General features: G+C 39.7%; 1 protein-coding gene across 31 annotated transcripts in view; it reads right to left on the bottom strand.

Annotated features, from left to right (window-relative positions):
- The window catches only part of epb41l3a (erythrocyte membrane protein band 4.1-like 3a), a 110505-nt gene that overhangs the window by 44310 nt on the left and 52777 nt on the right, over positions 1-13418 (bottom strand). For 26 of the 31 annotated variants that reach the window (XM_088919543.1, XM_088919540.1, XM_088919549.1 and 23 more), the window contains exons 2-3: positions 7698-7873; positions 4690-4881 (exon numbers count right to left, since the gene is read on the bottom strand). In XM_088919543.1, coding sequence (XP_088775669.1) covers positions 4690-4881; positions 7698-7862 — 357 coding nt within the window. In that variant the 5' untranslated portion in view covers positions 7863-7873. Of the gene's footprint in view, positions 1-4689; positions 4882-7697; positions 7874-12042; positions 12062-13418 lie in introns of those variants that run through there. The other 5 variants (XM_088919551.1, XM_088919550.1, XM_088919569.1 and 2 more) reach the window with 2 other exon arrangements.

Raw genomic sequence — 13418 nt, 5'->3', positions numbered from 1 at the left:
CATTATTTTAGTTAAAAAACCAATTGCTGTTGCCTTTGGGTCCCAAACCACAGTTCAAGATAGCATGAAACACTGTCTCCTCTACTATACCAGCAGGTCTAGATTTCTTAATAATGGACAGCAGAGTAAAGTATTAAAGTGTAAAAGAGTCAAATGTAACTTTTTATTTATTCTTTTATAGCCATTCCCACAATTCTAGGGGTTAATAATTATTTGCCTGATAGCTGTCTTACCTTAACCATGATGGTAATTGCTCCTATTGAATATTTTCTGTTTATTTCCTCCATATACACCCCAGGGAAACAGGAAGCCTTCTGAGACCTTATTTACTTAAAGGAATACACAGAGGCGTGAATAAATGTGACCCTCTTGAGTGAAACAACGTAATTTTCCAATCCTTAACTCATTCTGCTATATGATGTTTTTTGTTGATAATTCATCACAGGGGTGAGATATTCTGGACGGCACTGCAAGTTCTAAGATGGTTTTAAAATCAAACATCAAATAATCATTTCAGACCTGGTAATTCTGATAAAAGAACCGCTTCCTCCTGTGAGTTAGAGGCCTTGTTTGGACTCGATGGGAGGTTGCCATGAGCAATGCCAGTGAGGCTCACAGAGCTCTGACTAGTCTGTGCAGAGAGATGCAAGACGCTTGCTCACTTGAGTCATCCAGTGCTTAATCATGCTTCCTTCTGTAAGCCCCTCAAAGCAACATGGTAGCTGCAAGGATATTTTTAATCCTATGTTGTGGAACTCCCCGTATGTCTCTGCGTCCAGCAGAGAGACACAGCTGGAGGAGCCTGCGCATCAGCCACAGAGAGAAGAGCCTTCTTCCCTCAGATTCAAAGCCCATCCTTCGCATCAGTTCAAAGCTCACTCGTATGTGAAATCAAGCTGTCACACGTGAGTTTCAAAGCAGAGACCTAGTCAAGCAGACATCTGAGCCAGTATTATCTTCTTCCATTTATCAAGATCATCAACAAACCTCCTTTAAAAATAAAGGCATCCCATTGGAGGTCATACTGTATTGCCTATAAACACTGAACAAGTTTATTGTTAGATTAGAAAAAAAATCATGCCAGTCATCTTAGTGAAACAGCCTCCATGCAATGCATTATATATATATCCTTAAAAACACCTCCCAAAAGCTTGAAGAATCAAGAAAAAAGTTTCAAAGGAAGAATTACAGCTGTGGAAATGCATTTATTTTAAATCAGAACTGACAGCCATAAAGAAAAATCAAAGCATTTTAGCAGAAATAGAGCTAAAGGAAATGCACTTTGTTTTTTTGGCAGCAACATAAATGACTGCAGGGAGGACATGTCTCAAATCACACACTAGATTCCTTTCAAGCCAATAATCACAGCCTCAGTTGTTGCAGAGTTATGAGAAGCATGTCTCATTTGAGAAGCAAATTCCCTTCACTGCGACACACATGCAATCCACAAACACACACGAGCTTAAATTAAATTTCTTGGACTGCGTCCCACTTGTAATTCAAGTGTAAAACACAAGTGTTTAAAAAAAATGTTGACACTATGAATAATGTTGTTTTCCTGCATACAACATATGTGTTTTAAACGTATTATATAACATTATAACTCTATGCACCCTACCAAATGTGTTAAAAACAAAGGACAACGAATGTACAATCTAACTGAAATCAAGATGCTTATTTACAGGTTAGACATAAAATATGTAATCATTTCTATTTTGTCAAATAACCTGCACTCTTGGTTTAAACAATGGAATTAATTAAATCAGCTTAAATTTTTTCCTAACTAAAACTGCTCTGCTGTTCATTGTACAATATCATTCCTACACCACCTTATAGTAAAGGAAAGATGAGGGATAAAGGTTTGCAAGGGCAACTGTAATACTATTTTTAGATTTCAGGGTTAGAAAGAATGGGCACTGATGGGTGCATTTCAAACCACAATAGAAGTAAAATATAGACAGTAACTTGTAAAACCTCCAATTTACATTACAAATCAGACGAAATGTCCTGGTCTGTGTAGCACCATCGTCTGTGATGATCCTGCGGTGAGGTGAAGTGGCCCTACTACATTGTAAATGAGCAGGCTTGTGAGTATGTCTCTTTAATCCAATAGAAATATTGAGGCAGTTATGCTACTTACTTGTTATTTCTGCATGCAGATTGTGTTAGAACATTTCTGCTGTGAAATGTTTCCTGCACTACCTGTACTTATTCTCTCATACATCACATTAATCATTACAGTGACTAGTGAGCAGGAAGGGCAACTTCACGTTGCAATTCGTGTGAACTCTCGCTCTCACCAGAGGTTTGCGTAAACATGGAGACAACACAGCACTTTCACAAAGTTTACAACAACTTTAAAACAACTTAAAAGAAACAAAAGTCATGGACAAGGTAACAAGGGAAAACATTCTGGCACACTGAGGGGTTAGCCATGCTCTCAGGCAATCTCCTTTTAATGTGATCTCTGCCCCTCTTGGAGTTTGAGACTATGACCAATGCAGTATTGTGATTTAAAGTGCATGGTGCATTTAAAGTGTTAGGTGGCTTCTAAGATCTCTGCTAATCCAAAAGCAATTAAATGTTCCCCTAGCCTGTACCAGCTCGGCAGTATGCGCAACACCTGATTATGAGACTTGAGTGCATTTAGCACGGTCCGGAGACAACAGCTACTAATAAACTCTGTACTTTATTATTTCATTCCTCCAATGTCCCTATCGCATCACTGCTCCAAAGAAAAGTTTCCATTCTTCCTATTATTTTTAAGTGAGAGGTCAGCAACCAATGAACTGCTGTCCTGCACTGAGTGTTGCCTTTACCCCTGGAAAATATGTAAAAAATTCAATGACATCATCAACTACTATTTTCAGGATAACAGAGCATAAATGCTTTCTGATCTTTCAATTTAAAGCCAGGACTAATCTACCTAAATCCACTGCAAAGCTAAAACCCTTTTAAGTAGATTGGTTTCAAGTCCTTGGCAGGGTGATCAGAATGCATTTTTTTGTCTTCTTATGTCACCCAAGCTGACATCAAGAGAGAAAAATTAAACTTAGTTATAAATATACATATAATTACACTAATTCAGTCAGAGAAGATAAGGGCTTCTCTCCACTCTATGACTGGGGCTTTTTTCACAGTTCATGGGCTGACATTATATATTAGAAAAGGTGCTTAATTACAACTGAGCCATTATACAACATAGTTACCAAAACAAAAAAATGACTGAACAAATGACACCAGCTGTCTGATGATAATGCGACGTCTTCATTTAAGACCACAATACTGCTCTTGAGGCAAACTAGTGCAGCAACATTTCATTCTGTCCAATACTGCATTGTTTTTAAATGCTATGAGCCCTGTAACTTAAGATGGCACACCTGAACATGCACAGTCGAAACTTTGCAGTTTTTCTTTCTACTTTACATCGTGGAATTAAGCTTTACTTGTTGTTTCTCAGGCTTTTGACAGACTGCATTATACAATGCTGTATGTAACTGTACTTTAACAATGATATATAATACTGTAACATTACAATAAGTTATTGTATACAAAACAGCATAAATTAATGCTACAGAACAGGATGCAGTGCTTCTAAAAATGTCTCGGTCTGGCCCTAAATGTCTGTGCTACTGAAGTTCCCTCAGTCTCCGAATGTCAGTAATTTGAAGCAGTAATTATTACAATGTCAATCCATGAGGATTTATTGTGTCATAAACCTCTAGGTTTTAACCATCATGAATCACCTCATCTCCTTGCAATCTACTCTGCATACAATGTTTTGCACTAGTATTACATACGGCTTATTGCTGGTAAGACGATGCATTTTGCTAGTTATATTATAACCAGATTTTCCTTTTTAAATGGGTATTAAATCAGTTTAGAAAAAAAACAAAAAAGATCAGTGCTACAAATTCAAACCATGTAGCTTCAACTGCAGTAGGCCTTACTGTGGTGCTCTTAGCACAAAAATGTTTTGCCTGAGGCAATAAATGCATTTGCATCAAAAATTTAGTTTGTAATCCACAAACACTTTTTTTTCCGTCCTATGAAGAGGTTAATTTTTCCCCTCATGATTTAAACCAAGAAAAAAAATCATCATCAGTTGCTTTTCTGGCTATAACTGCCCAGATATACTTACATATTCAATGTGGTGGGGTACCTCAAGTGGGTTTTTGCAGAACATGTGGATCAGTTCAGTTCAGTTTATTTGTCATATGCACAAGTGCAATGAAATTCTTATTTGCATGTATGCTCCAATGCGAAGACATTAAGGAATCACCAAAACAAACACAGAACAGTAGCAGCAACAAGAACAAAGCTAAATAACACACAACTTAAATACAAGTCAGCAGCACAAGCAGTGTGCAAAAAAAAAACATCAGTGTGAGCCAGTGGTAGCGGTAGAGTTCAGTAATCTGACAGCTTGAGGGAAGAAGCAGTCTCTGAATCTAAAGGTACATGCCTTTACACTCCTAATGCCCTTACCAGAAGCCAGGGAAGAGAAAAGTGAGAAAGCAGGATGACTGTTATTCTTAACAATACTCCTGGCCTTCCTAACACAGCGAGTTATGAAAATGTCCACAATACAGGGGAGCTGTACTTCAATGATGGACTGGGCCGGCCTGATCACCCCCTGTACTGCCTTTCGCTCAGACAACGAGCTGCTGGATCAACAGCACGACGTACCTCCACAACACAGGTGTAGTCGGACCCATCGAGGAGGGTGACTTTGCACTGCATGTTCTTGGGTTTCTTCACGGATTTCAGCGGGGACTTGGAGAGCTTGCTCGACGACGACTTCTGAGATGCTTTGTCGTCCTCGAATTGTTGGTACTCGTGCTTCCCCAGTGGAGCTGCCTCTGCGTCTCCGTCTCCGTTCTGGGGACAGACACATTCCCGCAATCAGATACGCACATTGTGAAAGGAGCAGGGAAACGTACGCCGAGCGCCGAGTCGGATGTCATGCTCAGGAACTGAAATACACCATAAGATGTAAAAATATCTACTTGCCCATTTCATGAAATCTTAAAGGCTTGATTTAGTGAAGCTCAAGAGAATCGAAAGGAATTTGGGACAGAGTTGGCTTTTCTCTGATGAAATTTTAAATATCACCATTTTCATGACCTCTAATGATAACGAAGGTTTAGCACTAGGAAAGCCTTCAAATCCCAGACACTCAAGCAAGGATCAAAAAAGGTCACTAGCTCGAACTAAAACACCAGCAGCAAAGCTAACATAAATCCAGCAAATTATCTGCTTATTTTACAATCTGTTTTGGCACAATTAAATGTCAAGATGGTAAACCCAGCCAGGGGAGAGGAATAATTTTAAAAGGTTTTGAAAAGCATCTCCAGACTAAGAATTCTTCGCTCTTCAGAAATGCAGAGCTTTGCTCTAAGAGGTATACCTGTAAGTCAACCATCTTTACGCCTTGGGATGCATGGGACCTATCTTGAAATGTAAAATGTCCTGAAAAGAACTAGCTGAAGGTGCTTTCACTGTTATTTCATGTGAATTACCCTGCCTGTTACAGCTTAGATTTGTTTTCATCATGACTCAGGGAAGGCAGGCAAAATGACATCTATATCCTGCCAATGGGAAATATTTTTAGACACTGAATAACTCATGCAGGAATTGCAGGGAATTCATCACACTATGAATGAAATTTCATGAAAAGGTCATTTTAAAACAAAATTGTGGCATCTCACCTGTTTTTACAGATACAATTACACTCCTTCCTTTCACACATTTTAAAGTTACCTGACTATACTGCACACTCGCAAAAGAATTGGAAAACCACAGATGATAAAAAAATAAAACCTATTGCACCTATTATTCATATTCACCTGATCGCATACATAAACATCTTGATGGTAAAGCAAAAATAGGCACTGTATGAAGCGATACACTTAAAAGAAATGTAAACTGATAGGATCGTTAATGTTAACAGTAATTATTGTAATTAGTTTTATATTAAAAAAATCATACTTGATCCACAGAGCTTTGCTAATGCTGATGAAAAGACTATACCAGTCTCATAACACTAAACTGAAGGAACCCATCTGTAAAGGCCAGTTGGTTTTTTTTCTAAAATGGTTTTCTGCCTGTGCCTTCCATGCATCTAAAGAAGTGCATCAGTTGTTTGTGTGAGTTTCGTTTCTCTCTTATATTCTAATCTTTCTGAACATGAGGCAGATGTCTCCCACAAACCAGAGCGCCATAATTGGATTTGGGAACTAAATCATTACCACTGCAGTTAAAACACAAAACACTGAACTGCTGTCGTAATAGCTTTTCCTCGTGATTATGAATAAACTGTGTATAGCAAGCGCAGACAGTCTTGGCAAGCGCTTAAAGCAAAGCAGTTGCTATGAAATGCACTTGTGATCCTTAGGGCAAATGCCACAGTATAGTGCAGAGGTTTCCATGCCTTAAAAGAAACAGACATTCAAAAGAAATCAGACAGAGGTCCAGTGTAATCTATGACCATATGAAAAAAGCCATGAAATGTGTCTATGTGTCTGAGCTCTTTAGAGTCCTAGTTAAAACCAGTAAAGATGAAAAACAACTGATGTTTACCATCTCATTGCCCTAAATTATTCTTAGGAATCAACTCAGTTCCATTTTCAGACTCTATTCCTGGTTTGCCAACTGGTTGAACATGAGATCGCTGGCAGAAAAGAGACGTTGCTGACAGACACATTTGTGATCTTCATAGGAGTTGTTTGTACCCTCTGCATTCTTCTAGTTTGCAAAGAAATCATTTATAAATTAATTTACTGTAAAGCAGCAATCAGAAATTGAAAGAGAGGAAATGGCATGAGACGCGCATCTGTTGTAAAACAAGAGAAACCAAAAGGTTTTCTGAAGCTCTGAATCATAGCTTCCATTCTTCCTTTTAAACTGCCTTCCTAGTAACTTTAAGAGGTGTTCTCAAAATTCTCAATGCAATGCATAATCATAGCATATCAGCATTAGCATGGCATATCATCTAAGCAGATGCACAGAAAATTGAATGTAGAACAATTGTAATGTAGAAGATTCTACATGTTGGAAAAAATAAAACTGAAAACAATGTAAAGTGGTTTAAAAGGAATACTCACACCACATGGATTAATTCTGCATATGCAAATTTCACATCTAAGAGTAGAATCTTTACCAGCACAACATATATATTAAAGTAAGGCACGGACAGCATCTGAAATGTTTTAAATCAAAGACTACATTTTACAGCTTTCATAACATTTATAGCCTTATATTTGACTTGCAAAGAATATTTAATTCAAGCCTTTGCCACAGTGCCCAAAATCCCTGATTAACATGTAATATTAAGATTAAGAGGGTGTAAATAATTCATAGTGTATAAAATCAATACTAAAAAGCTTAGACTGGAAAAAAAAAAACAATTAAACGCAAAGTAACCGAAGCTGCAAGTATGTGCAAGTGATTCTGATAGCCAAGAGGAAGCAGGCACTGAGAAGGAAGCAGGAGAGGAGCTATCTCCTCTTTCTGGTGCCGTGCCATTGCGCTTTGCACTGAACGCCAAGATGCGGCTCCAACAGCTCAATCAGCACATCTGCGTGCTGCGAGGTGGAAGAAATCCAAGTGCGGCTCTCGGATAAAGAAGCTGTGCTCTCGTCCTAGACGGGTCTAAGGCTGGTGCCGGGGTTGAATGAGGCAGCCCGGGGACTCGCCTGCTCCTTCCTGACAGGAGTGCTGTGTGCCGCGGCGGCAGGGAAGGGCTCTCCGTCGGGCTGCTGGTTCTGGGCGGGCGGCGGCTGGCCTGCTCCGGCGCCTTCCTGCGGCTCCTGCTCCCGATCCTGCTTGGACTCCGAGTCTGATCCCGATTCGGTTGTCATGGCGGATTATTCTGCAAGAGAAAACAGGCCGCATTTAGCCAATGCTCTGAAGACACCGTCACAGAATCCCTTCCTTGTCTGTGGGCCTTTTTAAAAATTCGACTTGCCAATTCTTAACTGTTAAAGACACCCAATTGGGAACATTTTTTTCCCCCAGTTTTTCATGCCTTGGCTTGCGGGGATGAACCACGCAATCGCACATGGGAGAGGGAGGAAGTGGGGGCAGACTCCTTCCACCTGCCCGCCTTTGAGCCACATCTTTTAACAGGAGCCTGCAGGGGTCGCCGTGTTGCAGCACCCTGGATAACTAATCCCATCCTAACCTGGGTTTCCCTCCGCCACTAGTCTGACGCCACCTGGGGGAAATCTGGTCACATCAGCTACTCATATGACTTGGGCATGAACCTGAGCGTCTTTACTGGCTCAGCCAATCGGGAGGCTTCTTGACATTTTTTTTTATCCATCAGACACAAACCCACATTGTAAAGCAGAAAAAAGGCTCCCCTCCCCCCCCCCCGATTAGAACATTATGGCTGAGTAAGGCTTCATGATGCCGTGCAGTACTTGGAAATAATATATTAACTACTCAAAGATTTAGGTAATGAGACTATGCCTGATTAATCTGCCTCATGGTGACGAGGCTGAAAGTGAAATCATATCATTGCTAACCTGAATGAAATGGAGATAACAGAACTGTTAGGCAAACTGAACAATTCTCCTTAATGAGGTAAGGCCAGGAATTTATACAGTGACAATTTTACACTTGTGCAACATATTAGAAAAGTACATTTTTCTGTAAAGCATCATTTTCAGTTCTTCTTGTAGTAAGAACATAAAGACAAATCAACTGTTATTAGCTCAGAAACAAAATCTTTCTTAATCATTGACAAAATATGGTTTCACACGAGGACAGAGTGAGAAAATCCCCCCCAAAAATCAAGCTATTAATATTCCAACACGGAGCAAGATCATCCAGCTCAGGAAAAAAACATAACATACAGTAAAACAGAAGAAGTGAATATAGGCTTCACATATTTACAATCCATTATATGCTTTTATCGAAGCTTGCCAAAGATGAATTTATGGCTGAACACAAGTAAATATATAAAAATTCTAAATACTTTTCTGAAAAAAGCTACTTCTGTGGTTATGTACTAGACTAAGCATGCACAAAGCTATTTCAAGATAGCAATTATTCACTTGCTGCACTGCACGCACCCGAAAAGCACTAAATGTCTGAGCAGTTGCCGAGAACAACCCATTTTTCATACTTCCAATCCATGACCCATCTTTTCAGAAAAGACTCAGTCCGTACAGGAAAACAATGGGCTTTTCAACAGGATAACCATGGTTACCTCAACATTTCCTGAGTGCATATTTGAGATAGGACAAGAGGATCTTTCCGTCTTCATTCTTATTTTCGTGTAGTGAAACTGTGTGTACCACACTGACATGTATTTAGGATTTTTTTCAAGACAGCTGTCTATCCGACTCTGCCCTTTGGATCGCCGTTTCCTATTTTTAGCAATCTGTTTACCCTGGACTCTGCAAACAGAGTTCAAACCAGGCACTCTCACTCTGGTTTACGATAAGGCTCTGGTTGCAATTTTGCTGAAGTATTATTGTAAGATGAAGGACTCCGAAGAATGCTGAAGAACGCTAGACACAGATGAAGAGATGTAAGCAAAGTGTTCGAATCATGATGCCGCACTGCTGAAACAGCGTTGAGCCCCAGTTTAAAACAAATGCTAAAATATTCAAGCTTTCACACAAACATGATTTCCTTCCGTGGGTTACTGATCTTGGAAGATGGTGGGATTTGAACAAATCGCCTAGGAGCTGAGGCTGAGAGATGTGGAAATGACAAAACTTGTAAACATGAAGAGGCCACACAGCGATGAGGTCAACCACTGCGAGCATAAGCGTCTGTGGCGCAAAAGGAGGGCCACACCTATCTGTCACTGATGCTTCCCTGCTGATCCAACACAGCCATTAATCCAATAACCACGCTCTGAGCTACAACAACCTCTGAGGTGGCGCGGAGAATCTGTTTGTGGTGCCGGGCAGAGTCCCAGCCGGAAAGACTGCTGGCTGTAAATCCCAGAGGTCTGACAAGCGAAACAAAGGGGGTCCACAGCTGAAATCAGCCGCTTTAATTAAGTTTATTCATGTCAAGCAGCTTAGGCAAAGAATAACAGTACACTTCACGCCACATATTAAAGAATTAGCCCAAGGCACTCACAAAACAGTGGGCGGTGGTCTTGTCATTATTATGATCATTAATTTCTTTTTTTCATATAAACGGAGCAGCCAGAGTCTGAGCTGTGACACACAGTGAATATGAGAACAGAATTACTTGGCTCTCCAGTGTTAGGGATATTGGCAGGGTTTGTTTGGACGTAGGAGCCAGTAAAATATAAATACAAACGATGTAAAATACTTCCTTAGAAGCTTTTGTCCATTAAAAGTAATGGCACATGACCATTGAGACTAAGATTGATAGCAATTCGCTATAAGCACATTGATCCTGACTCGTTGTAAGAGAAAATCAGAGAAATTGAGAACAAATAAACAGATAAAGAAATGTCAAAGAAATACTTAAAACTCAAATACTCCAATCAACATGCTGTGTACATTATGATAAAACAAGAAAGTTTTTTTATTTTTCAAAGTGATGCTATTGCACCATTTTCTATATTGGCAAGAAACTGAAATTAAGAAAATCAGTTTTTTTACATTTCTGTCTGGGATAGGTGGCCTTTTTCGAGAAATTTTATAAATAATGTTTTATCATCATTGCTGCAGTAAATGTCAATGCACACTGGAGTATTTCAGTTAACAATGCACTGCAATATGTCTTCACTCAAGAAAACAGTGTAACAGTTTTACATTAACCAGGGAGCAGTTTCCAGACTATCTCATATAGGTCACAAAGTACCGCAGACTCCAACAAGAGCAAACTTCCTAGACAACCTCTATATCTTTTTTTCTCCTTTCAGACAGTCAAACTATCGAGCGATTTCTACTGCCTGGCCGAACTTGATCACTGAGTATGTGCACTGTATGAGGCCAAGACCATAAAACCCCCAACTAGGATCCACAAAAACAAAACGAATCATGTTACATGATTAGTGGAAAGAAGATGGAAAACGGAGCTCAACACAACAACAAAAATGGGTGTTTTTGCGTTAGCAAATTTTTCAGGGGGACACAGGCTGGTGAATTACATCACCTGTATCACAAATGTCTTATACCTCCGCCGTCTTGTCAATCATGCCACGGCAACGTTTCTCTGAAGTGTTTCAATCCGCCAACGCCCCAGAGATTAGTCTGTGAGCCCACCTCATGAAGGTGCTGTGGTTCATATTATCACATTATTTTTGCTTAGGAAGTAACAGTCAGTCTTCTGCTGAACAGTTGACTTCACTTCCTACACAGCTACAGAATGGAAAACGTCACTTAACCACTGCAATTACAACAAAATGCCAGAGCTGGCAAAAAGAGGTGAATTTGACAAAAGTGATGGTAAAGCACATGGTGATGCACTGACAAAAGGTCAGCTGAGTTTCAGCCCCTCTCATTAAATCTCCATGAAAAAGCAAGTTTCAGTTCCTTACATTTTACGTATGCTATGCTTCGTGTAGCCCAGATATGTAGCAATCAAATGCAACAGTACTTTCCTGCTGCACAGAACATCGTTCCTAGTCCCTCGTGACTTTTCAACGCTAATTCATCCCGAATACTGCGTGACGCTCCACAGCAACAGTCCAGTCTCCTTGGGCAAAATCAACCTTTCACCCACAAATGTATGTGTTCCTCATTGCAGCCTGAAAGCTTCCCTTTAAATTTAGACTCTGATTATCTGAAAGAAACAAAATCGTAATAACAAGCAGTAGTCTGCTATACAGAACTGGAGTGTCTATGTGTACAGTGTCTACTATACAGAGCGGAAAAAGAAACTGTTTTCGGATGCAAACTCTCTTGAGCACCTCTGCTCAAGAGAGTGTACTTCAGTTTTTGCAGTGCAGTATCTAACTGCCTGCCTGCTGATTAATATACTGACAGCTGAGTGAGTCGGGAGCCCTCTGGATTCACCACAATCCTGCAGTGCTCCACTGCATACTAGGCTCAGAATCGTGCAGCATCACTAGTACAAGAAAGCTCATAATCATCAATTCACCTGGATTCATTGACTGCTCCTTTGTCCACTGTTTCCTGGCTGAATCTGAGGGGAAGCTGTGCGATTCCTGCCGGAAAGCAGATGTCTAACTGAAAGGAGGGGAGGGGTGTCTAACTGGCAGAAAACCAACTGGTCACAAATACATTGCCACAGTCAAATAGAGAAGAAAGCTTTATAACATCCACGCTTTCTTTCTGTAGTTACTAAGAAAGAAATTCACAAATATCCCCACACACTTTAACCATCAGTGTGAAACCTATGAGCTTTATTGGAAATGAGAGATTATAGCGCAGACTGCACTTAATCATGTCATCCTGTAGGATTACAAGATATGCAGCAAAGGCTAAAAGTAAGTTAAAATACAGTAGATAAAGCACAGGTACACTCCACTATGCATTGATTATTCTGTGTTAAAAGTTTATTCACAAATAAACTGATGCTATATACCAAAATTTACTTTCCGTTTCCCGAATCTTCAGCCAAGTTATCAAGACCGCAGATGATCATGGAACTACTTGAGAACTACTTGACATTTTACCCAATACTCTAATGCACTATGTAGTGCTATACACTACAATTTTAAACATGCAATGTACAGTAAATACTGAACTGTATTTATTTATAGTAGAATGTTTTTAATATTTTGCATGAAGCATCAAAGATAAAATCGACAGAAACCCCACCATTAATATAAATCTAAAGTTAAAAAAAGATTAGTATGTACATCATTTTGTATTCTTATACTGGATGAATTTATTTAAGAACTATTTTTCTTCAGTTGTAGTACTGTAACTGTATTAAGGAAAAGAATAAATGTACCAAAATACTTCTTACATAAGTGTGTAGACTATTTCTGAGTCCCAGAACCTAACTCCCTCTTTTACATTACTCCTCAAGGGTATGGTTACCTACCGATTCGCTATGTAGTACACTATTCTAGGGCGCATTCCCATTGGACATTTGGGTACTACAACAATAAAAAGTACCAAAGATCTTTATCTTAAAACATCTGGTCTTTTGATATGTTCTCTTAATCCTCTTGCAAGTACAGAATTGTTCCCTGCTGCCAACTGGCAAATACTGCCTTTCAGTGAAAGTGCAGCCTGCACACCCATGCACACCACAAGTGCCCCACACGAAAAACGATCGAGTGAGGATAATGACAAGCACGCCTTTTATTCTACTGCAGGAGCACAAATATGGGGGGAATACAGAGTATGAAATGTATATCCTTCATTGGAGCTTGTCAAAGCTTCCCCCAGTCCCCCATTCGCCTCTCAAGAGTAAATCATAGATTTCAACATGCATGCTAGCTAAGAACTACTGGCAGCTAAGAACAGGAGCCGAGAACTGAATTGAAAAAAAAAGACGAGGCC

This window comes from Atractosteus spatula, chromosome 6, assembly GCF_055471065.1.
Source record: "Atractosteus spatula isolate fAtrSpa1 chromosome 6, fAtrSpa1.hap1, whole genome shotgun sequence".
In the NCBI taxonomy this organism is placed as follows: Eukaryota; Metazoa; Chordata; class Actinopteri; order Semionotiformes; family Lepisosteidae; genus Atractosteus; species Atractosteus spatula.
Note: the sequence above shows the minus strand (reverse complement) of the source record. Positions and strands in the feature narration are given on the sequence as shown.